Here is a 27165-nt window from a genome sequence, read left to right as displayed (position 1 = left end):
CGAGATCTGTGTGAGCATTTATTTATAAACAGGGAGGTAAGCACTAGAAGAAACCACTTAAAAGGGGGCAGAGGGATGATTATCTCTGGGGACTGGAACGGTGAGGGGGTAAGCAGGGCAGGAGACAAGCTTTTTGACTCTTTACATACTATGTTCAAAGAAATTAACAGAAATAAGTTCATTTTAAAAACCAGAAGGAAGATAAAATGTATCTTGACCTATGGAGGAAGCTCTAGTTTGTAAGAACAATGATGATTAAGAGAAGAGGTAAGGCAAAGGAAAATTTCCTTCTCATCCCAAAGATAATCACCAACCTGGGGTAGTCGTCTCTTACTGCAGCTCAAGGACACAAAGATAAGAAAGGCAGGACCTGAAGAGATGGAGACTACTACCCTCTAGCAGGGTACTTCAGTTGTGACAATAGAGACCGCCCATTAGAATAGAAACTAACAATCATTTCAGCTCCAAGAATCCAGGAAGCTGCACAAACTGGGGAAGCTGGTTATTAAATCAAGGAAGTACGGGGGAACTCAACTGAATAGCTGGGCTGACTTTGTAATTAGAGTAAATGATAATTTTCTCTAGCACACCAACGTGATGTTAAGTTTCTCTAAAGCTCCAAAGTTGTCTTAAGTGTGGACAAGCCCAAACAAATGTGTAAGGATTAAACATGAGTGAGTGTCACTCAGGCCTGAGGAAAAAATAGGGTTAGACAAATAAGCTGAAGATTTGTAAGAACAGTGGTACCTAGCATCTGTCTCTTTAAATCAAGATCTAAATATATGAAAACACTAAAATGAAGCCAATATATTTGCTTACATTGTCCTCTAATTCCTATTTTGGAGGGGAAAAAGTAAAAATAAGCAGATGATCTATATTTACTGACAGTTAACTATAGTTACCGGAAGCCATTTGGAGCACAAAATATTATAATACTAAATAAAAACCTGACAGCAAAGACAGTAAAACTTCCTAACATTTAATGAGTGTTTTCGATATGCCAGGCATGGTCCTAAGCACTCTATGTATACTCATCCATTTAACACTTCCAACAATCCTTTGCAGTAGGTTCCTCTGTTATTCCAAATTTTACTGAGGGAGAAGCTGGGGAACAGAAGGGTGAAAAATATGGCCCAAGATCACAGAGCTGCCATGTGACAGAGCAGAATTGCAAACCTGCACCTTGTTACCCCACCGCCCACCTGGTGGCAGTACCTAGGAGAAAATAACTGTTGGAAAAGTATTAGCTTTGCAAGTCCTAACCCCAAAGACAGCAAATCTTACATTTCCAAGTGATAGGATATCAGCCTCACTCCACAAAATTTACTTTCTGTTGGACTCCAAGGTCAGAGGAAGGAGAGGCACTCTGCACGGTGCATCCCATATGAATAGGCAGAGTCCTCCTGGATCTAGTTGGACTTCACAGGAACTGCTTTTTCTTCATGTTTTTATTTTTACTTATCTTTATGTGGAAAAGGGAGGTAGTAAGGTTAATGAAATTCAAAATGACTTTAACTTGAGATGCTGCTGTCATTAGTGATTACAGAGGAGCCATACAAAAGGAAATCAAAAACTTGGATTTTAGGGAGTTTTAGCTTTTTACCAGTGATTCTCAAACACCTCCACTCCAAAACATCTCTATGGGCTACTGAAAGCTCCCTAAATCTCTTATTCTACTACCCTCCTCAAATAAATAAAATAAAACCCGAAACAGCACCAAAAAAACTTAGAGTCCACCTCGTCAGGGTTGCCTCTATCAAATACTTCTGTGTGATATAGAACAGAGCTGAGAAAACTGAGCCTCAAGAACACGATGATCGAGGGTTCTGTTGTACTGGCAGAAAGACGGACAAAGCTGTCCTAATTCCCAGTGAAGCCATAAGTAAGGCAGGAAAAGAAAACAGCAATTACCACTGGTTTGAGAGTAATTACTGCCCTACACATTCAGAGAACTTGCATTTCAGCTGATCATGGGTGAGAAATAACGAAGCAGGATGTTATTCATTTAGTTCTTTTTAACGCAGCTTTCAGAGAGTGCAAAATTTTGTATGTTAACATTCTCTTTATGCTATCAAAAGAAACACATACTGATCATGTGAAAAGAAGGGCTTCTGATTTCCCAGAAAACAGTAAGTGGTTCTGTTTTAGCCGGATCTAGATAAGACAATAAAATGCTCTGAAAGACCCCAAGCTAGGTGGTCCTGGCAGAAGGAGTCAGAACTTTGGGTTCATTTTTTTCTAAGTTTTCTACTGTCATTTCACCTCACGCCTATGCAGAGAGAAGCTGCAGAATCAGCAAAGCTGACTGATGAGTCAGGTTCACACTAGTTTTGAGAGAGCTGAAGTCTCCCAGAGGACTTGTCACCTGGCCTGAAGCTCTAAAAAGATGGGGCTGATCTTTCACATGCCCCAATCTCTTAAGGCTCAGAGACCTGCTCTGTGCTTTGGGTACCAAGCAGTGATACAGGCAAGATAGAAACTCTCCTGAAAGTCTCCCCCTTTTCCTTAGTTAAGCCTAGCCGATGTCCTCTTGAGATGATTAGGCAAGTCTTTGTGATAGGTGCTCCAGGCTAGGGTTGGTTTAGAGAAAGTGACTGTTGTTAAACCAGTAACCATGACGTGTAGGACTTAAACTGTAGTTTCATATGGAAACCAGGCACAGCTACTATAAATTGCCCTGATAAATGCAGATATACACATAAACCACCTGCCTACAATTTTGGCAAGTGGCTAGACCTGGTCATGGACCCTTCAGGGGTCTATGCAGCCATCAGGTTAAAATCTCCGTGCTAAGCAGGGCACCAATAAATAGAGGAGAAAAGAGAAGCTTTGAAAAATTGCTTCCACAATCAAAGGAACGTGACTTTTTTCCCTGATGATTAATAAGTAATGCATGGTCACTGCAAAAGATTCAAATACTAGAGAAAAGCATAAAGAAGAAAAGAAAAATCACCCACAGCTGTACGAGAGGACTGAGGAGTTGGTTTCTTTTTAGGGTAATGAAAATGTTCTAAAATGGATTGTGGTGATAGATGTGCAACTCTGAATGTACGAAAAGCTATTATTACACACTTAAGAAGAGCGAACTATATGGTATGTGAATTATATCTCAATTAAGCTGTTTTTAAAAAAAATACCTGACATATGAAATCAATACAAGCATCTTAGTGCCCTCTCATCCATACATCATTCTTTAAATAAATACACACACACCTACACACATACACACTGTTTTTACAGTGGACAACTTTGTTTTATTTAACAGTCTTCTTTTTTGGGGGGAGTACGAAGGGGGCTTATCCCCCACATGGCTTGGCTTTCATGCTAAATCATTTGGGGTGGTCCGATGATAACACTGAAAACTTTAATAGTAATATTATTACTTAGAATGGAGAAATATAAAGGATTCTTTTCAATTTTACTTCCGTTAAAAAGAGGAGGAAGAGGGGAAGGGTATAGCTCAGTGGTAGAGTGCTTGCCTAGCATGCATAAGTTCCTGGGTTCAATCCCCAGGGCCTCCATCAAAAATAAATTAATAAATAAATAAACAAACCTAATTACCTCTCCCCCAAATAAATGAACAACAAAAAAGAATGAAGTGAAAAAAAAAACAATCTCAATGCATGTATTTTTTTTAAAGAGGGGGAAAGGAATCAATTAAAAAATACAAATCAATTTTTAAGAATATATAGAAGTAATCGGCAGCTATGGCGTAAATCATAAAGTTTGGGAAACAGCTTTAGAATAAAGGCAACAGAAATCATTCTTTCATGCATTCACACGTTAACAGGGTGTCTACGATGTACCAGGTACTAAGTGTTACAAATGTAATAGGACAGTGCTTGTCTAGAGAGAGAGACAAATTAGACAATGATTACAAGACAGTGTGGTTAGTACAGCATGTTTGGGTGTAATGAGAACACCGGGAGAAAGAAGGGTGTGGGAAGGGGGTAGGGCTTCTTGGAGAAGGGGACAAGTGAGCTTCGCTGCAGAAAGCACAGGGTCTTCAATTATGAACTGCCCCAGGACCAAGAGCCATTGGCATAATTATTCATGTGTGGAAAAAAATTTCACAGGCTTTTTTTAGACAGACTGCTATAGGCACCTAGTTCTCATTTATACTCTTAGGGTAGAGTCCCCAAAGGAAAATAATTGGCTCCAAGGGTATAAACATTTTCAAAGCTGCATTCCAAAAATGTTCCAATTAATTTTTCTACCAAGAGTGTTCACATGTGCCTGTTTCACTACACTTGGCCAGCACTGGATATTCTCGTTAAAAACAAAACAAAAAACTATGTTCTTCAAAATGGTACAAAAATTTTTATTTCCTTATTATTTTAATCTTTGCCTATTAGAAAGGTTTCTCAAAATTTTATTACTTGTATTCTATCATGAATTATCTATTTATGGTTTTTTATCCATTTATCTACTGGATATTTTTCTTATTAATCACTATGAGCCTTTTAATGTAATAAAAGCATTAACTGCTTGTCCTTTTTAAAAAAAAATTGGGGGAGATAGGTAATTAGGTTTATTTATTTATTTATTTTTGATGGAGGTACTAGGGATTGAACTCAGGACCTCATGCATGCTAGGCATGTGCTCTACCACTGAGCTATACCCTCCTCTGCTGCTTTTCCTTTAAAAAAAAAGTTTATTGAGATATAATTTTCGTACCATAACATTTACCCTTTTAATGTATATGATTCAGTAGTTTTTAGTATATTCACATAGTTGTGCAACCATCATTACTATCTAATTCCAGATTTTCATCACTCCAAAAAGGAACCTCCTACCCATTCACAGTTACTTTTTCTGCCCAGACTCTCCTGCTCTAGGCAACCACAAATCTATTTTCTGTCTCTATAGATTTGTGTTTGTCCTTCTTGGTGCAGATCTTTTTTCTTTAATTATACTTTGCTTTTTAATTAAGGTTAAATTGTTTTTGACATGAATGAGTTCTAAACTTTTTAAGAGGTGAAATCTATTAATCTTTCCTTTCAACTTCTCCATCCACAGTCTCTCTGTGCTACATTCTGCATAATGTCTTCCTTTCTACCTTCTGGTTCATTAATTCTCTCTTAGCTATGTCTGCTGCAAAAACCATCCACTGTATTTTTAATTTTAGTTATTCTACTTTTTATTTTTTGACATTCTATTTGGTTTATTTTTCAAATCTACTACATCAGTTTTGGTTGTTTCCTATCCATGAAGATATTTTCAAGCTTATCTTGTTATTCTTTGAATACAGTAAGCCTGGTTACTCAGTAATGTGTGTGTGATAATTCCCACATCTGAAGTCTCCTGGGATCTTGTTTCCTTGGACTTGGTTATTTTGTGACTATATGTTTTTGTTAGCGTGTATAATTAAATGTACAATAATTATTAACTAAATAATTATTATGGGAGGAGGAATAGGGAGTTATTGCTTAACGGGTAAGAGCTTCTGTGTAGGATGATGAAAAAGTTTTGAAAATAGCACTGACACAGTGTTGTGGATGTATTTAAAGCCACTAAATTGTGTATTTAAAAATGATTAGATAGCAAATTTTATGTTAAATATTACCATAATAAATTTTTTAATCATAAAAAACTAAAGAATAAAAGTAAAAATTTAAAAATTAATATGAGGATTTTTTTATAGTCTAGGGTGAAGGTGTCTTCTTCCATAAAAGATATGCTTCTGTTCTTGTAAGACATCTACAGATACTACCAGTATACAAACATTTTAAACTCTAATTCCTACCTTGAACTTTCCTGAATCCCAATAATGCAAATCTGCAGAAGCATGGACCATTCAGTGATTTCAGTCTCTCTAGTGGTAAGACAATGCCCCTCCCAGTCCCTGGGGGTGAGATCATTCATCTGGAGGTGTATTCCTTTGGGGTCTAAGCTTAATTTTGGAGGTCTTCTATTGGACTCCCCACTTCAAGTTGGGTCTGGGCTTTCATTTCTGCAGGTTTGACCTTCAAGGCCATGAAATGGTCTTACTTAATTTCAGCAAATGCAGGTTCTTAAGCTGAGTTTACCTTTAGAGTCTGGCTTTCTCTTTAAGATGTTGGCTTGGTAATTTAAAGTGTTTTAAATATGTTACCCGGCATAAAAGTTGTTTTCAGCTAAGCTATCTCATCATTATTGGAAATCGAAGACAGAAATGTATTTTCTTCTAGATTTCTGTCTAGTTTGAATGTAAGATTTAATGTTTTAATACACCTACAAATATGGCGCATACTGAGGTTTCTTTGTGGTTAGTAACAGTTAGCATATAAGACTTTCTATTTATCACGTCTGTCATCCTAACCAAGCATGTTCACTCCTGAGCATTTCCTTTACACTGCTGCCTCACTGAGCTTAATCTGAATTGAAGTTATTTTCACATTTTCACGTACAATTTTTGACCTGCTGACCTAACCGATCCTCTCAGCAACCTAATAAATGTTACATGTAACAGCTTCTAACACAAACTGGTGAAAGATCAAACGCATGGTGCCACTAGACAACCACAGTTAAGAGCAGAGCAGCGTGGTTCTATGAGCTATCATTTTCCTTATATGTCCTTCTTATGAATAGCATCCAGATAGACACATCTGGACAAAATGCTTCTGCTAATTTAACCATTTGGTTGTTCAACTGCAAAATAAGAAATAATGGATATGTTCAATTTTATCTAATTAGCATTCCCTGACTTAGTAATTTTGCAAACTGAATCACTTTACAGACTAAATATAGAAAAGTTATTATTATGGTCTGGTTTCTAAGCAACCATTTCATTAAGAAAAGCTCCACTTGGGCAAAACATCTGTTTGTCAGTAAGGTTTCTGCTGTTATCATATAATTTCATGGGGAAAAAGCCATGGTCACCCTGCGCCTTAGTAATCCCTGGTTGTGAAAAGGTCAACGGGGTACTACAACAGGGAGAACCATCTGTTTCCATCTGTGCTAGTCCCTGAAACTTGTCATCATGAAACAATTCCATTTTCCTAAACAGTCACATAATTTAAAAGCCATATCTTTTGATTATGAAAGCAATAAATGTTCACACTAGCAAGTGTGAAAAATATAAGAAAAAAGGCACAAAGAAGAAAATAAAAATCACTTGAATTTTTGATGCTTCCTTGTGAGATCGCATTTGAGAAGTGGATTCTGTTGCTACAAAAGAAAAAATTATTTGAAAACCACTGACATAAAATAAATCCATACAGTTTTACCTTTGTCATCTGCACTTAGACTATTTTTCCTTATGGTTAGGGGCTACGTGTTGGACAACTGAGTTCAGAGATTTGTAGAGATAGCCAAATGTACTCACTGCATTTCATGAAAATAGGCTTAAGGAAAGTCAGCAATCTCTGATAGGGGTGAGAAAGTGACAAAAAGTGTGTGTGACATAACATCACATGTGACATGGGTTATTAAACTTCCTTGATAGGTCAGGTAGATGGCCTAAGATAGTGATTTTTTTCAAATCCTTTGTTGTTTTTAGAGCAGAATCTTGTTTTCATATGGTATTTTTAGAGGCAGCTCAATGACAGAGAGGTAAAAAAGAGCCTGTCCATGTCCAGCCCACCCCTTCTTCACTGATCCTCAGGGTCCTGTAGAAAGAGAACAGGCATTCATGCGGTCCTTCCTACCTGCAGGCTCCTCCCCCCAACACAGCACTGCTACTCTGCTGTTCTCTCAGTCTGGACCACTCTTCCCTCCCTTCTTTACTAGGTTAATTCCTAACCATCTACCAGGTCTCAGTTTATGAGTCACTTCTGCCTGCCCCTCTCTGTCAGGTAAAACATCCCTAACCCAGGGTCTCATATCACTGTGTACCTTTTCTTCACGGCACCTGTCAAAGCTGCATTTCACATTTGTCTGATTTTTTTTTTTTGGTTAGTATTTGTCCCCCTCCTTCTCCTCCCTGCTTTGGACTGTATATTCTATGGAGGCAGCGCATGAGCTGTTTTTCCTCAGCAATGTACTAAGCACAGTGACCTCGCACATAGTAGGTTTTCAGTAAATATCTGTTGAATGAATGAACATTTAAAACCAATTAAGAAAAAAAAAATCAATGGCCAAAGATATCTTACAATTCTTTCTGTTGCTGTCTAAAGTCAGGTTACCAATAATGGAAAACAGAAGTTAGACTTAAAGTACAAAAGTGTTTCGGAATCAGCCTTCTCCGAAGAAAGAAAACTTCAGCAATCATGCCCTGGCAGGTGGACGCGAGAGATGACCTAATTAGGTCTTTGGTAGGTAGCTTAGTGTCTGTGCCATTCCCTGAGGCTCAGTTCATCTGCAACCTTCCAGCCTCCTCAGGGACAGCAGAGATACCACAAGGTCAGGAAACAAAACCAAGTATGAAAGTCTAACGTAAACATCTAAAAAAGTGAGTTGCCCAAACTGTACAGACACCATTTAAGTGCACGTTTCCACCACTGCCCAAGATCTCGACGTGACCACAGAGGGGGAAAACTGATGCTTCAATCAGTTAAAAATGTTAAAAACATGATTCAGCAATTAAAGGAACTATGTCAGGGTTAATAAAAAATATAATTGGGCTTATTAAGTGTGTGAACAGCTTCAAGATCCCCTTAATCACCTCTGGTGAGATTAGGAATTTTAATTTGTATTTGAAATGAGGGGTAAGGTAGGCTGCTTACTCTTAACTTTGGAAGGGAAAAGCAAGAGCAGGGTCCCCCTGCCCCAGCTGTTACCTCAAAGTAGTTCCAGTAAAACAGATTGATTCCTTGGAGAGTAACGGAATGCTATACTTAAGGATAAGTCTAAAGAGAAACTTGCTATTTTAGTTGTGAGCTCTCTTGCTATTTTATCCTTCTTGTCTTCAAATTTCAACTTTACTAAAGAAAGGGTGGCTTCAGGGCAAAATTTAAATAGCTGTTCTGTGGAAGTTACTTACACCTTCTTAATAGCTTGTAAAGTAGACATTTAAGCAACTGACTTTACCCCAAGGTATCTCACAAAGTGCCTTATTGGTAGTGAATCCTACCTTTGTGACAGCTAGCTTACATGAATAGGAGGTATAGGATTTGAAATGAGCCCTGGTATTTAATTCCTTAGATGAAAATGTCAAGATCCACTGGTTCTATGGTTTAATTTTACTGTCTGCAAAAGCGGAGGCCATAGTGATTTGAGAAAGGTGGGAAAATGGAACAGAGAGAAGAGGGAAGGACAGAGAGGTATAAGGCCTTGGCTCTGGAGCTGATGCCAGACTCCATCGCTCACTGGTTGGCCTTTTACTGGTAACAACCTTAGAGCATTGGTTTCTTTGTTTTAATAAGGGGGAGGTAAAGATACTGACTCTCATAGGGTTGTGGTGAGGAGTAAATGAAATAGTGTAAGTTACGTCTGATATGTGGCTGGTGCTCAATAAATCATGAGTGAACATATGAACAAAAGAAATAAAAGTAATAACCACCAACAAGCATAATGCTTTCAAATCCAGGCAGCCCTTCACCAAGATATTACTGTGGACTGGCAACAACAACAAGCCTTTAAGGCCCCCCTAGAGCCCACACAGAGAGGCTCAGATGCTTTGTTTTGGCATTCCAGCAGCTTCTGCATTCCAGCCCAGCCCCACTCCTCCCCTTCATGCCCACTCTGCTCCACTAACAATCTAACTGCCTGACCCACCTTCCTTTACACTGCCCTGCTCTTGACTGTCTTCCCACCTTTGCTTTTCTTTCAGCCTTGATCCTCTCACTCCATCCCCACATGTCTAAATCCTGCCCATCCCTATTTAGTCTTAAGAGCTCCATGAAAAAAAAATGACTATTCTGGATTGTCTAAGTTTATTTTTTTATTTTTAAAAGTATACAATTCAGCGTTCTTTAGTATATTTACAAGGTTGTGCAATGATCACCACACTATAATTCTAAAAAATTTCATCATCTTTTAAAAGAAACCTCATATCCTTTATAGTAACTCCCCATCCCCCTCTCCTCCCATTCTCTGGCAACCAAGAATCTGCTTTCTTCCTCTATGGATTTGCCGATGCTGAACATTTCATACAAATGGAATCATACAGTATGTGGCCTTTCATGTATGGTTCCTTTCAGTTCCTTTGTTTTGAAGGTTTATCCACCTTGTAGCATGAATCAGTACTTCATCCTTTTTTACTATCAAGTTATATTCCACTGTATAGATATACCACATTTCATTTATTCACTCATCAAGTGATGGATATTTAGGTGTTTCTGCTTTTGGGCTATTATGAATAATGCTGCTCTGAACATTCATACATAAGCTTTTGTATGGACATGTTTTCATTTCTCTTGGGTATATATCTAGGACTGGAACTGGCAGGTCCTATGATAACTATGTTCAAACTTTTGAGAACTGCCAGACTGTTCTGCAGAGGAGTGGCACCATTTTATGTTTCTACCTGCAGCGTATGGGGGTTCCATTTCTACACAGCCTCATAATTTGTATTATTTTAAAATAAGTAATTTAAAAATATAATTTATTGGCATCAGAAGTGCAACAAATATCTAAAGTTCTATACCAAAAGCTACAAATTTATCTAATCCACAATCTCAGTAAACTATATAAATCCCAGGATTGATTTTTTTTTTCTTTTTTTGCCCCGGGATTGATTTCTGAAGGCTCTTTCCTGATGCTTCCAAAATGATTCTGAGAGCTCCAGTGCTGAAACAATAATGAACATCAGCAGGAAGAAAGGCAGGCAGTATGAGGTAACATACATATTCCCCTAATGGAAGATGAGTTTCAAAGATACACTCAGAATGCTGTCCACCATAAACTAACAGAACATTGTAAATCAACCATACATCAATTAAAAAAAATAAAAGATACTCCCAGAGATTGCTTAAAAAATAATACTGTACTCATTGCCAAATAAGCAAAACCACACACACACACAAATCAAGCAAACATGAGATCAGCATATTATTAAGCTACAGAAAGGGTTCATTTGTAGTGAAACCATTTCCCATAGGCAGGCCTGGTTCTCCTATACCTGATACCATCTGGAAACTCAGCCCTTGTGCCTTGGAAAGAGGAACAACTATTTTAGGATTAATTATATTTCCCAGTGGCAAGAGCATAGTCTTCAGAGCTGGAGAGACTTAAGATTCAAATCATGGTGTTGACACTTAGTGTCTGTGTCACTTTGAGCCAGACTTAACCTCCTTAAGTTTCAGTTCTCTCATCTGTGAAATAGGGATAAAAATTCCTAACTTGTAGAGTTACCGTGACCGGAACATGATAATAAGTGGTAACTTCTATTAATACTTAGTTCCATTTCTCTTATATGGCAGTTATGGGAAATCTTAAGAAAGTGAAAATAACTAAATCTGAAATAGCCAGTTATCTGTTACTTACAGGTAAAAGTACTAAACTGCTAAATATTCTGATGTAAATCTGAATGAATCAATCTTTAATTTATATAGGAAACTAATGGACAGATATTCCAAATATGAAGCTAATGTAAAACTCAAGTGTTCTGGGCTTTATTTAATTTATTTGGGGGGGGGGTAGGTAATTAGGTTTATTTGTTTATTTTTAATGGAGGTACTGAGGATTGAACCTAGGACCTCCTGCCTGCTAGGCATGCACTCTACCACTGAGCTATACCCTCCCCCCAAGGGTTCTGGGCTTTAAAATGCAATCTCTGACTTGGGGGAAGGGGAGCAGTCATTATCTATTTCACCCGGGCTGCAGGAAGGTAAGGTGCAGTAAACTGGGAATCCCTGAGATATGAGTCTAATCCTAGTTCCACCATTCTCCTAAGTTTTGTGACTGTAGGCAAGTCAATTCTTCATTTATTAAAAAAAATTATAATATCTGCTTTTATTATATTTCAGGATTATTGGCAAAAATAAAAGTTTTCTAGATGACTAAGGATTATTCAATTTTAATAAATATTACTCATAATCATAATATTTGTTTTCTATCCTAAAAAGCACAACAATAGGAGCAAATTCTACCATTACTGAAAAGTTCTAGAGATATAACCTAGTGCATTACACGGAGGTGAGAGACAAGATTTGAAGGACAATAACAAGGTTCAAATTACTTGCTATGTAACCTTGGAAAAGGGACTTAACCTATGTAAGTCTCAGAATCCTTAGCTATAAAAAGAGGATAAATCTCTCATTATGCCCAAAAATTAACTCAAAATGGATCACAGACTTAAATGTTAAGAGCTAAAACAGTAAAACTCTTGGAAGAAAACACAGAAGTAAATCCCCCTTATCTTGGGTTAGGAAATGATTTCTTAGAAATTACACCAGAAATGCAAGTAATAAAAGAGGAAACTGATAAGTTGGATTTCATCAAAAGAAAGAAGTTTAGTGCTTCACATGGCACCATTAGTAAGAGAAAGGACAATCCACAGAATGGCAGGACACATCTGCAATTTATATACTTAATAAAGAATATGTTTCCAGAATATATGAAGAATTCTTACAATTCAATAACAAAGACAAGTAATCCAATTTTAAAATGGGCAAAGAATCTGAATAGACATTTTTTCCAAAGAAGATATAGAAATGCACAGTAAGCTCGTGAAAAGATGCTCAGCATCAACAGTTATTAGAGAAATGCAAATCACAATCACAGTAAGATTTACCACTTCATACCCACTAAGATGGCTGTAACAGACAGACAAACAATAGCAAGTATTACTGATGATGTAGAGAAATTAGAACCCTTATACATTGCTCGTGGGAAAGTAAAATGGTGCAGCCACTTTGGGAAATAGTTTGGCAGTTCCTCAAAAGGTTAAACATAGAATTTCTATATGACCCACCCACTCCACTCCTAGATGTATACCCAGGAGCAATGAAAATGTATGTCCACACAAAAATTTGTACATAAATATTCATTACAGTGTTACTCACAATAGCTTGAAAGTGAAAACAACTCAAATGTCCATCAACTGAAGAACAGATAGACAAAATGTGGTTAATCAATACAACGGAATATTATTCAACTATAAGAAGGAATGAGATCCATCTAATATACACTGTAACATGGATGAACCTTCCAAACATTATGCCAAGTGAAAAGTGCCAGACACAAAAGACCAGACATTGTAAGATTCTATTTTATGAAAAGTCCAGAAGAGGCAAGTCCAATAGAGACAAAAAGTAGATTAGTAGTTCCCAGGGGAAAGGGGGAGTAAGGAATGGGAACTGACTGATAATGGATAAGGAGTTTCTTTTTTGAGGTGATGAAATAGTTCTAAAATTAGATAGTGGTGATGGTTGCACGAATCTCTAAATACACCAGAAACCACTGAACTGCACATCCTAAATGGGTGAATTTTAGGTGTATAAATTATACCACAAATAAGTTTAAAAAATGGGGATAATGTCTATTTCCCAGAAATAATTTAAGAATTCACTGAGACAGCATATACGAGACATTTGCTAAATGCTCATTTGTTAATCAGGTGGTACAGAAACCAGGTCTGGACACAAAAGAAATCTTCTCATTTTAAGGACGTAAATGGAGATGGTAAACTTCACAGGACTACATTCCAAATTTCAGTGCCCGATCCAATTAGATGGTATTCAAGGGATAGAATTATTCTCAGTTAATGGTTGCCCAACTTTATTTGAAGTGGAAATCTGAGAGTGAGATAGGGAGTTCAGTCTCTGACAAGTTAAGACTTGTAATCCTCCTCAGTTTGAAACTGTAAAAACAGTTTCGCCTTGTATCTACCTTACTCCCTTCCAAACCTTTTGCCTTCCCTCCCCTTGGCTCTTATGCCAGAAATGAAAACTCTTTTGTGAAAGGAAGAGGGTAGAAGAGTGAGTGCAATTTGTTCAGGCATGTTAAGATGTCTAGATTCTCCTCACTACACACACTGGCAGACTTCTGCCTCCAATGCTTGGCTCAGAGCCTAGCATTTCTTTCTTTTTTACAGTGAGCCTAGTAGTTTCATCCAAAGGTCCTTTTGACACTGATGGGGATCGTTTGGATCCCCAAAACACATCTGTGGCTGGTGTTGCTTTCAAAATGTTCTTTAAGTAAATGAAGTGACTGAGAGGGCACATGAACAGATCCACAGTATGATAAATAACTTGGCTATAATATCTTACTTGAAGAATATCACGTACTTATCACATTCATCATTGAACATCTATTTCAAGACTGAAATGTGAAAAATGCTCAAAACATCAAATATACATTATGGGATTCTTAAGGATATATTTTAACTCCTATTTTGGAAAAGAGAAAGACTTTCACTTTTTATCTTATAAATGTTCTGGTCATTTAAATGTTTTAAAAACAATAAGAATGTTTTAACTTGTGTAATAATAATGAGAAAACAATGAGAAAACATACAAGGAGTCTAAAAAGGAGAGACACTTACAGGACACAGTCTAAGATAAAGTCTTCTATTTATAAACTCTGGATTGTAACTGGAACTCAGCAACTTGTATGCAATTCTCTGCCTGAAGAAGCTGCTACTGAGTATCTGGGAGCAGCTGCTGTGAGAACTAAATCAACCATCACTTTCTCGGTAGGACTAAAAAGAGACGCAGTCTTTCATAAGATTAAAATTTAACTCATGGGAACTTAGTTCTCAGATTATTATGATGTACTGATAATATGTATATCAGAAATTCTTGCATCAGGCATCAATAAATATCTGTTGAATGAGTGAGCTTATTTAATTCCCCTTTGCTGTGTGCCTAGACTCTAAATGAACTTGGTGAGAAATTACAGAAGAGATCCAAAATATCAGTAAGGTAAGCAAAGGAGACACTGTAATTTTTACATGGAGCCATTTAGACAGTCTAGAAAAGGAGGACTTTAAACACATGCACACATGTACACACTCACACATACACTCCCCAAAACTAACTACTCAAACTGAAGCCAAGCATCCTTGTACTACAGGACACTGACAAGTGGACTGGTCCTGTCTAACTGGGAGTCCAGAATGGCTTGGCTCTGGAGTTTTAGGCCTGGACAAATGACACTGGTAACGCCAGTGGGAAAATTCAACTCTTTCCTTTCTTAATGGGAAATTCACCTAAGGCCTTGGCATGTTTAAGTGCATGTTACAAACACCAAAAACATCAATTAATTCAAACTTGTCCATCATGGGGAGCTGAGAACAGAAACTACATCTCTACCTCCCATGTTCTTCATCTCCAAATTAGCTACAAACTGATTAGCACACCAATTAAAACTACTGAAAACAAACACAGATCCAACAGTTGTGATTTTTATAGCAGACCCTAGAGGCTAATGAGCTCAGTGGGTTAATCAGCTAGGAGGCTTATTCCAAACAGTAATGTTGCCCTATGAGAATGACACACCACCTCTTCCAGAAAATCTTGTCAAAAAAAAAAAAAAAAATCAATGAGAAACATCTCCCTGACAGTATTACAGTCTCCTGGAAAAAGTGCATTAGACTTCTTTTCTGAGACTTATTATCAGCATTAGATTCTTGCCTCATTGATTGATTTGATTTCCGTAAGCGCCATTCACTGTCCCATGGCTTCCTGAGCCCTATCAAGTCTACAGGCTTACCTCAATTCCAGGCCTCTTTGACCTCTCAGAGGCCAGTATTACTTTCTCTCTTGACACCCTCTACTCCTCTGCTCTCACTGAGTTGTTCTTTTACCTCTGTAAGATGTTATTTTTGTCTCCTTTGAAGAATTTCTTTCTGTTTTACTGAGTCATGACACTCACTGTTAAAGTGTTTTGCATACAGTAGGTGCACAATAAATGTTTGTTGAATAAAGAATGAATTCCAAGGCTCAGGCTTTCATCACTGTATTTTCTCCTCTGAACTCTTAAGTTTCAACTACCAGGTCTGTAGAGAGAAACAAGCAGCCAATGAGGAGCGGCATGTGCCTTTGTGCTCACAGAGAGCCCTGCCTGAAGGACTGCTTCAATTCTTCACCCCTCCCTGCATCCAAGTCCTTTGCTCTGTGACTTGGCAGTCTGTCGCACTAAAGGGACAGTGTATATTTCTCTATGCCATGACTTTTGGGTTGGGACTTGTTTTAGCCAGCAGGATGAGGCAGAAATAATACGTTGCCAGACCCAAGCTAGGTCCTGAAGAGGCCTATCGAGTTTATTCTTGCTCTCTTACTCTTCTGCCATCAGCTTGAGAATATGCCCTGAGAGGCCACTGGACCAGGAATGAGAGGAAGAGATGCAGCAGAGCTACAGCAGCCGGCCCACAGGCCTGCAGGGAGCAGCAGGGCTGCCCAGCCAAGCCCAGCCTAGGTCGGCTGAACCCCACTGGTCCACAGATGTGCCAGTGATGATAAATGATTGCTGCTTTAAGCTACTGAGTGTCAGGGCAATCTGTTAGGTAGCAGTGACTACCTGATAGAATCTACCCACTCAAGCTTTAACTCTGAGAAGTTACACATATCACCACACTATTACCTAGCAATCCAACAAGAGAAGTAGTAGTGATAGGATGACAATGATGATGATGGGTAACATTAAAATCATAACAGCTAATATATACTGAACACTTAATTGCAATAAGCACTTTCAAGGTATTAACTCATTTAATCTTTTTTTTTTTTTTAACATTTTTTATTGATTTATAATCATTTTACAATGTTGTGTCAAATTCCAGTGTAGAGCACAATTTTTCAGGTATACATGAACATATATATATTCATTGTCACATTTTTTTCTCTGTGAGCTACCATAAGATCTTGTGTATATTTCCCTGTGCTATACAGTATAATCTTATCTATTCTATAATTTTGAAATTTCAAAAAAAAACCTCATTTAATCTTAATAGTAGTCTCCCTTTAGAAATAAACTTTTAATGATAGAATAGTTTTAGATTTACAGATTTATTGAGGAGATGCACAGAGAGTTTCCATCTACTGCATACCCAGTTGCCCCTATATTAACTTTTACGTTAGCATGGTACCTTATCACAATTAATGAACTGACACTTCATTATCAACTAAAGTCCATAATTTACTCAGGTTCTCTTAGTTTTTCCCTAATGTCCTTTTTCTGTTCCAGGATCCCACTACCATTTTATATTCAATCATCTTATCTCCTTAAGCTCTGACAGTTTTATCCCTCTCCCCCTTATTAAATTTTATTTTATCATTTTTTGGCAACACCGTTATTGAGATATAATTTGCATACTATAAAGTTCACCAACTTCAAGTATACAATTCAATAGTTCCTAGCATACTGACAGAGCTGTGCAACCACCACCACAATCAATTTTAGAATGTTTTCATCACCCCACAAGGAAACCATGTATCCTTTAGCTATCACCTCCCAACCCTTTCCTCTTGCCCCCAGCCCTAAACAACTACTAATCTACTTTCTGTCTCTTATAAATTTACCTATTCTGGACATTTTGTATAAAGGAACCATATAACGTGTTTTTTTGTGACTGACTTTTTTCACCTATAATGTTTTCAAGGTTCATCCATGCTGTAACATGTTCCAGTACTTCTTTATTTTTTTCTGGCTGAATAATATGCCATTTTGTCTATCCATTCATCAGATGGTGGACATTTGGGTTGTTTCCACCTTTTGGCTACTGTGAACATTCATATACAAGCTTTTCTTTGGACACAGGTTTTCATTTCTCTTGGGTGTGTACCTAGAAGCAGAACTGCTGGGTCAAGTGACAACTCTCCGTTTCCCTTTTTGAAAAACCACCAGTTTTCTAAAGTAGCTATACTATCTTGCATTCCTATTTAGCCTCCTTTTTTACAGATAAGAAATTGAAGCCCAGAGGGATCAAGTAATTTGCCAAAGAGAAGCAGGGGAAGGGGTGGAGCATCCTGGTGATCCATCTCCAGACCCCCGCTCCCAAGGCCTATATGACACTGATGGAGCCAAGAGCAACTGAGTTAATTCTGCCTTCTCACCATGTCTGCTTCTCACCCTTTTGGGAAGCGTGCCTAATCTTCTACACTCTTTCATGAGGCCTCTCTCTAGATTTGAAATCCACAAACTAATGGAGATAGGAAGAACAACAAAGAATCAAAAAAGAGAAATAAAAAGAAATAAAATTATTGCAAAAAAATGTTTTGATAAAGAAATATTATATATTCTGAGATTCTTTTAGCTTAAAGCAAGAGTAAGGTGCACCATGACAGTAGTCAAGTATCTGAAAGGCTGATGGAATGGGAGCTCACATGTAAGCCACTCTTTACCTCCTTGAATCAGACGAAACTTTGTGCAAATGTACATCATATAATCTTTGGTCCACAGACTCAAAGTCCTTTAACCAGGACTAACTTACCCTGAATAGCAGACAGATAAACAAAGGTGTCCTCATGCTCCAAGTTCTCCAAGAATACCTGAAACCACAAAATACAGCAGTGATAAAGATTCACAAAGAGCAAGCAAGACTTAAGAGACCCTTAGAGTAGCCTCAAGAGAATAAATGCTTTTCTTCTTCTTTGTGGCATCTAGACATTGGTCTCACTTTAGACTCTTGGTGGGGAAACAGTATATATGTTTGAAGTCCCATTTTGTAATAGTTAAAAATGGGTAGCAACTAGTGGGATACTTCTTGAAGTTGTCAATTATATACCAAGGGTAGGCATGGTAACCAAAATGTGGAAGAACAATCCTCAACATATTTCCTACTACAGCCCATGGTAGACAGCCCATTCTTAGATATGACATGACAGACTACAAGTTCTGACACACAAGAGGCCAGGTTTCGGATTATGTCCAATTAATGGCACATCTGCCACAATTTGATCCTTCTCTCTTGCACTCAGAAAGTGTATGGAAATGCAAGTGAGAGACACAGATGTTATTACTGGGATAACCTTGAATCTGTTCTAATTTATTTTTTAAAATCTTTTGCAAATTTCAGCACTTCAGTTGAGATTAATAACAAATTACTCTCAACACTTTTCATAATTGAGGAACCCACCAGGGCATGTCAATTGCTTATTTAGAAGATATGACAGTGACATGTTAGGCTTAGGCCCTACTATGAGGGTCAGGGAAAGACAATGGCCATGTGCCCATGTTGCTACTGCTTGGTGTCTAGAAGGCAAGGGTGTCTGTTCCATGTATAGAGGTGTGTCCTTTGCTGGCACAGCAATTCCCGGTATCAGCTTGATACTGCTGGTCTCCACATCTGTGGTATGTTAGGGAGAGCCCAACATTACTTAAGTTGGGAAGATGGCTAGGTTGGAAGGGGTGGAGATCATACATGGAGTAAGACAAGCTTAATCCAGGTAGTGCCATAGGAATAGATCTGAAACTACTTTTTGGAAAAAGAACTGACAGGACTTGATGAAAAATTATGTACAGCAGATGAAGGTTTAGTTAGTTAAAGAAAATTCCAAAGATGTTCATAGCATTCACCATCTAAATAGATATATGAAGGGATATTTTTAATGATTACTCAAAGGAGATACATAATTTTAGCTTTTCAGCAACATTTCAGTGACAGAAAATCCTTGGCACATCTTGTTGCCTCAATTTTCTCATCTATAAAATGGGGATAATACAAATCTTGTGGGTGTTGCAAGGATTAGAGATAATGTCTAAAACGCATATGGCCTGGTTGAATAAACAGAAGTTATCATTATACTATTGGTTCTAATACTTCAGTGACTAAAAATAAATGTTTTCAATCAAAATTATAATTCTTAGTCTAATAGCTAGAGTATATGGCAAAGATAATAGTAATAATAATAACAACAATAGTGAACCTTTATTGGGTGCTCATTATGTGCCTGTCACTATAATTAGTGCTTTACATGGGTTATTTTATTTTAAAACTTTCAGCATAAAATGGGTCCAATTACTATTATACTCACTTTATAGATGTAAACATTGAGGTTCAGAAAGTTTAAGCCCAAGAAACTGATATGGGATTTGATCTGTCGTCTCTAAACCCTTTGCTCTTAATCTCTAAACCACTGTGAGGTCAGGACCATTTTCACAAAGGAGAAAAGATCCCCAACTAAGTCCCACATAAGTCCTCAATGTAAAGAACGGCTTTCTCAGTGTGACGGGGGAGAAGAGGGGAGGAGATCCAGTTCTGCCCAATGCCTCTCTGAAAGGGGCCCAGAGAAAACAGGCAGCTTATCAGGGCTGGGTCACAGTGTTGAAAGTGGCCTTACTGACCAGAAAGGCACTTTCCTGTCTCTTCAAATGTGCTCCTGCTCTTCCATCCCCCTTTCTTTCACTGACTCAAACTTCACTAGTTTGTTAAGGTAAGTCGAGACTTACTTCTTCCAGATTTCAACTTTCCTTTTCTTGACAATCCGCAGCATTTGCCTGTAAAGCTTCTGGCACTCTGCTCGTGTTCAGTTGAGTAGTCTCATGTGGTTATCTGAGCCTTTTCTGTGCCTGAGTCTGGCCTCTGCAGAACAACTGCAATGTCCCCAAGGGTAGTCCAGGACAGTGCCTGATACACAGTCAAGCTCCTGGAAAGTGGCCCCACCCTGTGCGTTTGTGTTTGTAGTGTGTTCTACTCACCTTGAGAAGCTTCTCCTGCATCTCAAGGGCTTTTGCTTCTCTCTGCTCTATCCAGCGGGAAAGAGTTCGTAGGGCAGCAGCCCGTGTTGGAATTTGGGGATCATAAGCTGATAAAAGAGCTTCCTGGAGCTGTTCTGTGTTTATGCTTCCAGAATTTTGCTTTGTAGTGGTACTGGGCTCACGGTCCTCCTGAGGAACCAGTGGAGCATTAGGTTTCAGGCCTGTTTGGTTGGATTCGTCCCGGCTTTGCCGTTGTTCGAGGAGGCTATGAGACACATCGCTGCATCTTCTGTGACTGGTTTCTTGCTGCTCTTCTCTTCTTCCTTCTGGATCCTTTTTGTTCAGGGTACCCTGGGCAGCCACACTGACAGCTTCAGTGGAAAAGGCTCCATGGGTAGAGATGGTGATGCGGAGATCGGCGGCAAGCTCCTGGATGACAGGATCAGGGTATGTGCTGGAGACCTTCTCCAACAGAGGCAGCAGTTGCTTCAGGACAGCAAAATCACTTGACTTTAACTATAAAATGAAATGAAAAATGCCAAACCCAAATTTACAGTTACAGCAGATGTTCATATGACCCGAGCACAAAGCAAACAGATCCTGAGAAAAAAGAGGCAGGAAGCAAACCTTGTTCCTGGTGTAATCAGCATATAGCCTAAGTCTGGCGCTCAATACTACTGCTGAGGAATGACAGCTAACATTTATTGAATACTTACCATGTACAGGTACTTTTCTAAGTTTAAAAAAATACATCAGTAACATGTATTATTAATCTTAATTTTTACAATCTGATGGGCAAAACATAGTATCTTAGGATTTTAATTTGCAGTAACCAGACTAATAGCGCTAGTAAGCATCCTTCCATGTTTATTAACTGTCTGGATTGTGAACTGTCTGTTTCTATGAACAGCCTATTTTCATCCTTTGGACACACCTCTTAGACTGTTTGTCTCTACAGCTATTATTACCATAGCAGATTTTAGCACCCAGGCATGTAGTGAAATTCTTTTGTATTTTAACTTTCACTGTATCTTTTTTCATTGTATTACTGTTTCTTTGACTTTTATGTAGCTTTTGCTATAAAAGATGAGTTCATATTAGTGAAGTACTTAGTGCCTTACACATAGTAAGTGCTATGTAAATGTTTCAAAAATAAATACAACAAACAAAAAATACACCAACTTATTCATATCCCTATGAGCTAGTTACTATTATTATCTATATTTTAAACAAGGAAACTGAGGCACAGAACAGTATGTAATATGTCTAAGGTCACACAAATGGAAGATGGTTAAGATGTGAACTCAACAAGTCTGGCTCCAGAGTCCACATTCTCACCTAAACCCTGCACAGTCTCATTTGAATGAATAAAGCTATTCTTTACATGATCTAAGGTGGCCGATCAGCATACAAGGTCTGGAAGGGATTGGGATGATAACTGGCAGAAGGGAATTTCTCCTAGGAAATGGGAGTGAAAATTACATAAGATTTTATTCTCTCCAGAAACTTTGTTCTACAAATGCCACTGCTTTACTAGGAAAGCTGCGTGTGCAGTCCGTGGGGAAACAAAAATCAGTGGTGATCTTTTTCTGTTTGAAAATACTGGAAAAATTGTCATGTGGAGCTTCATGAAACCCTGATCATTTGAAAACCTTGCACATCTTAAATCCTTTTTAGAACAAGGCAGGCTATTTATTACTTACTCATTCACTCCATTATCCAACCAACCAATCAATTAAACAAATGTTTTCATAGGACCTATACAATATTCTCATATAATACTTTACTTCCACAGAGTTATTATTGTTCATTTTCTCTAATACTTTCCTCCCAAGTCAATGAAAACTTGAGGTATATGTCAAGTCTGTGCCTGTAGAATTTTACCATAAAGATATATGTCATCTAAGAAAAGGATCAATTTTATCAGGAATGTATATGGACCTGGAAAAGACATTTTAGAACAATTTTGCTCATGTTATCATTATGCTAGACTTCATTCAGTGCCTCTGTAGTATCATGGACCATCGTTTTTTCTTTAAGCATCTGAAATGAGAACTTAATCTACTTATACCTGAGTGTATGACTTCTTTCTCATTTCTACTACATACAACAGTTTCTTCTTAAAACAACAATAATAACAACAACAAAAACAAGACAAACAGACCAATGGAACAGAATAGAGAGCCCAGAAATAGAACTACATAAATACAGTCAACTGATCTTTAACAAAAGAGTTAAGGCAACACAATGGACTGACTTTTCAACAAATGGTGCTGGAACAACTAGACATCTATGTGCAAAAAAATGAACCTCGACACAAACCTTATACCATCACAAAAATTAACTCAAAATGGATCACAGACCTAAATGTAAAATGCAAAACTATAAAATTTCTATAAGATAACATAAGAGAAATTCTAGATGACCTTGGGTGTGGTGATGGCTTTTTTAGATGAAAGAAATAATTGGTAAGCTTGACTTCATTAAAATTAAAAACTTCTGCTCTTCAAAAGACAAAGTTAAAAGAAAGAGAAGGCAAGCCACACACTGGGAGAAAGTTTGCAAAAGACACATTTGATAATGGACAATTATCTAAAATATACAAAGAACTCTTAAACTCAGCAATAACAATGGGCAAAAGACCTGAACAGACATCTCACCAAAGAAGACATACAGATATACAGCATACAAAGAAATGCTCAACATCATATGTCATCAGAGAATTGCAAAATTAAAACGAGATACCATTACACATCCATTAAAATAACTGAAATCTAAAACACTGACAACACCAAAGGCTGGTGAGGATGTAGAACAACAGGAACTCTCTTTCATTGCTGGTGGGAATGAAAAATGATACAGCCACTTCGGCGAGACAGTTTGGCAGTTTCTTATAAAACTGAACACACTCCTACCATATGCTCCAGCAAGTGAATCCTTCGGTATTTGCCCAAATGAGTTGAAAACTTATGTCTACACAAAAACCTACACACAGATGTTTAAAGCAGCTTTATGCATAATTGCCAAAACCTGGTAGCAACTGGATGTTCAGTAGGTGAATAGATAGATTGTGGTACATCCAGACAATGGAATATTATTCAGCACTAAAAAGAAAAGAGCTATCAAACAACGAAGGATATGGAGGAACCTTAAATGCCTATTACTAAGCAAAAGAAGCTAGACTGGAAAGGCTTCATGGTGTATAATTTCAACTATATAACATTCTGGAAAAGGCAAAACTGTGGAGACAGTAAAAGATCAGTAGTTGCTAGGGACTGGGGGAGGGAGAGATGAGTAGGCAGAGGATTTGGGGGTCAGTGAAACGATTAAGTATAACGCTGTAATGGTGGATACATGTCATTATACCTTTGACAAAACCCATAGTGTACAACACCAAGAGTGAACCCTAATGTAGACTACAGACTGTGGGTGATAATGATGTGTTAATGTATGTTCACTGACTGTAATAAATGTACCATCCTGGGGATGGATGTTGAGAGTGGGGGACGTTGTGCATGTTTAGGGACAGGGGTATGTGAGAAATCTCTGTACCTTCTGTTCAATTTTGCTGTGCAGCTAGAACTGCTCTAAAAAATAAAGTTCACTTTTAAAAAAAACAACTACCTTTTCTCTCTGTTTTCAAACTTCTTAGTTATTGTGAGATTCATTCAACTAGGTAATTTCTCTAATCATGGGCAGGTAGGTGGATTCTGAATCAAACAATTTCTAAGGCAATGAAAGTTATATATTCTTTCAGCTTTGTAAGCCTACAGATTTCCCACTATGAGAATAGTCAGGGAAATCTAAGACTACAGGTGCCAAATATTTGTTTATAAATGTTCAAAAATTTTTTTCCAAGGTATAAAGTAATATTCACTTAACTGGTAGATGAGAAAACTGAAGTACTATGTAATTATTAATTATTTTTCAAGGGTCACCAAGGGCCACTATCAAAATTGAGAACTGACTATAGGCTGTCATTTCTCCGGCTGTCACTGCTTCTCAGTATAGATCTCACATCCAGGCCTCAGAATTCCATCTAAAAGCCCTGAGGCCTGAAGGAGCAGCCCACAAGTGAGTGACAGATTCCTGTCTCTGGCAGCCTCTCTTCCAGAGTTTCTGGAATGCTTCAGGAACAGAAATGAGCAGCACTGTGTTAGCCCACATCTATGATTTCTTTCAGGGTGTAGAAGTGAAACAGAATGTAAGTTGCTCTAAATTTCTGCAAGTTCTCAAACTTAAAACCTGGGGGTTGGACTGATGGGGGTGGGCCTGAGGATGGCGGGTTGAGGGAGAGAGCATGCCCCCTAAGCGAAGCATAGGAGAACTGGGGTGAGGTCAGAGGAGGCCATGTGGACACTGAAAAACCCTCACATGAGACTTCACAAAGCTCCCCCAGGGGCATTTATACCCTCCTCCTGCCTTACCCTGCTCCAGCAAGAATCACCATTTTTGAAGAATCTAAGAGTCTCTTCCAGTAATAAAATACTAACCAGAAAATTCCTAATTCCAAAAAATATTTACATGTATTTTGTGTTCTCATTTCTGTATGTCACTTGTGTTTCTTCAGATATTTAGCAGAGCAGTTTATATACCTGAGTCCTTATTTATAATGTCACTGAATTCACTCAGAAGTGTTACTTTTGTTCGAAGTCAGCATGTAGTCTTTTCTGTTTTATAATGAGCTCTACATAAGGATACACATAAGATACAGAAATATAAATCTTTTTAAAATTAAGAATTCATCAGATTATCACAACCACTAGAAGGTAAACTCCATGAGGGCAAAGAGACACTTGATAAGTATTTCTCGAATGAGTTCATTCTACAACACTCTCAGAATACATGAAATGAGATCTCAAGATCTGGGTTCAAGTCCCAGCCCCACCAAGATCAGGTCTGTTCCATGCAGCAGTGTTACAGAGGACCCCACGGGCCCTGGAACATCATGCAGAAACTGCTTCCTGAGGGGACAGGGAAGTGATCGACATACTTTTACTGATGACCAATGTTGCCATTTAGAAAATGAGTTTGGAATATAGTTGTCTTGTTAGCAGTCTTAAACCTATACTTTCTCCAAATTGACTCTTCTTCCTAGACACTATGTTCTAATAATCACCTTAATTATATAAATTACAAAGGAAAGAAAGAAAGGTTCAAATGCTATTAAGATTCTGTTTCATTAGCTAAAACAATGACTCTAATCAGGGATAAGTACAATATAATCTCTGAGACTCGGAAGCAAAAACCCTAGCCTGACAATGATCATCTGAAAACATAATTCAGAATCATGGCTTTTTTCCCTAATACAAAGACAGAAAACCTAGCATTACTATAAAAGCCACTTATAAACACAAACAGAAAAAAAATTAATAGACCTAGGATGAAAGTATAGGAGTGACATATTTATGTTCACTTTAACTGCAAAGTCAGAGGAATCCAGGATATAACCAGTGAGTCAGGATGGCTCATAGAAGGGCAGGGACAGGTAAGGGATGTACATTTGCATCAGTCGGGTGAGTCTCTGTTAGAACATGACTAATTTACATAGCCAGTCCCCAACAACGGACTTCTAGAAAAGGAAACAAGATTTCTGTGCTCTATTTTCCATTTGGGATATGGCTTGAAACTCTTAAGTGTTAAATAAGAAAGAAAGAAAAGCAAAAAACTACTCTCAACTATGGAAATAAAGACTATTCCAATTAATACTCAACCAGCAAAACAGAAATCAATCAGGCCGGTGGGGAGGGTATAGCTCAGTGGTAGAGTACCTTCCTAACACGCACAAGGTCCTGGGTTCAATCCCCAGTACCTCCATTAAAATGAATAAATAAACCTAATTACTTCCCCACCAAAAAATAGAAAATAAATTAAAATAAAGAGTTTACAAAAATCAATCAGGCCAACTAAATCCAGTAACAGTACAACTTAAGAAACACTATTCAATTGGTAAATTCCTCCTTGAGAGTTCTAACAGCAGGGATATGACTCTACAAACTGAACCAAAAAATGTGTTTTTTTCAAACTATGTGGGAAATATAAAATTAGGAGTGCTAAGTAAATCTACCAAGAAATAGACTTCATATTAAAAAGAGGCCCAAATAAAATTCCTTTTCCCAATAAGGACAGGCTAGAGAGAGGCAAATTTTAATATACCAAGAATCAGTATCAGATTTTAACCCTCAAACTCAAAAATCCATTCCCAGAGGGTTTCCCTACTCATTGCTAAGAGTTACGTCCAGTTTGATTTCAGATCAGATTTCATAATACTTGTACCAAATTTAGTCTGCTTTCTTGCCATCCCCTAACCTAATATGGTATGTAATTAACCAGTCACACACACACATGCCTACCTTTCCACTTGTCTGGCACTACTCTGACCCTTGGTCTCTACAATTCAGCTACACAGGCCTTCTACCAGTGTCTTAAATATACCAGGATCTTTTCTGCTTCCCAGCCCTCATATATGATATTTCCTTAAATTGGAAGAGTTTCCTACATCCGCACCACACACACTCCCAAACTCCTATTCATCGTTCAAGTCTTAGCTTAAACTTACATGTACTTCCTCAGTGGAAACCTTCCCTGCCTAGTTTAGATGTTTTCTTTGTATCCTCCATTTCTCTCTTGAGGTATTTCATTCAATTCTAAGTATATTTCTTGAAGAGTTATTTAGTGTCTGTCTCCCTCACCAGCTCTAAGCTTCACGAGGGTAGGGACCAT

General features: G+C 37.9%; 1 protein-coding gene across 2 annotated transcripts in view; it reads right to left on the bottom strand.

The window, feature by feature from the left end:
• Positions 1-27165, bottom strand: part of TANGO6 (transport and golgi organization 6 homolog) — a 152489-nt gene that overhangs the window by 71988 nt on the left and 53336 nt on the right. For both annotated transcript variants that reach the window (XM_014555757.2, XM_032486612.1), the window contains 2 exons: positions 20443-20958; positions 18236-18293 (listed from right to left, as the gene is read on the bottom strand). In XM_014555757.2, the coding sequence (XP_014411243.1) occupies positions 18236-18293; positions 20443-20958 (574 nt within the window). The remainder of the gene's footprint in view (positions 1-18235; positions 18294-20442; positions 20959-27165) is intronic.

This window comes from Camelus ferus, chromosome 9 (genome assembly GCF_009834535.1).
Source record: "Camelus ferus isolate YT-003-E chromosome 9, BCGSAC_Cfer_1.0, whole genome shotgun sequence".
Taxonomy (NCBI): domain Eukaryota; kingdom Metazoa; phylum Chordata; class Mammalia; order Artiodactyla; family Camelidae; genus Camelus; species Camelus ferus.
The sequence above is the reverse complement of the archived record's forward strand: the minus strand, read 5'-3'. Positions and strand labels throughout refer to the sequence as shown.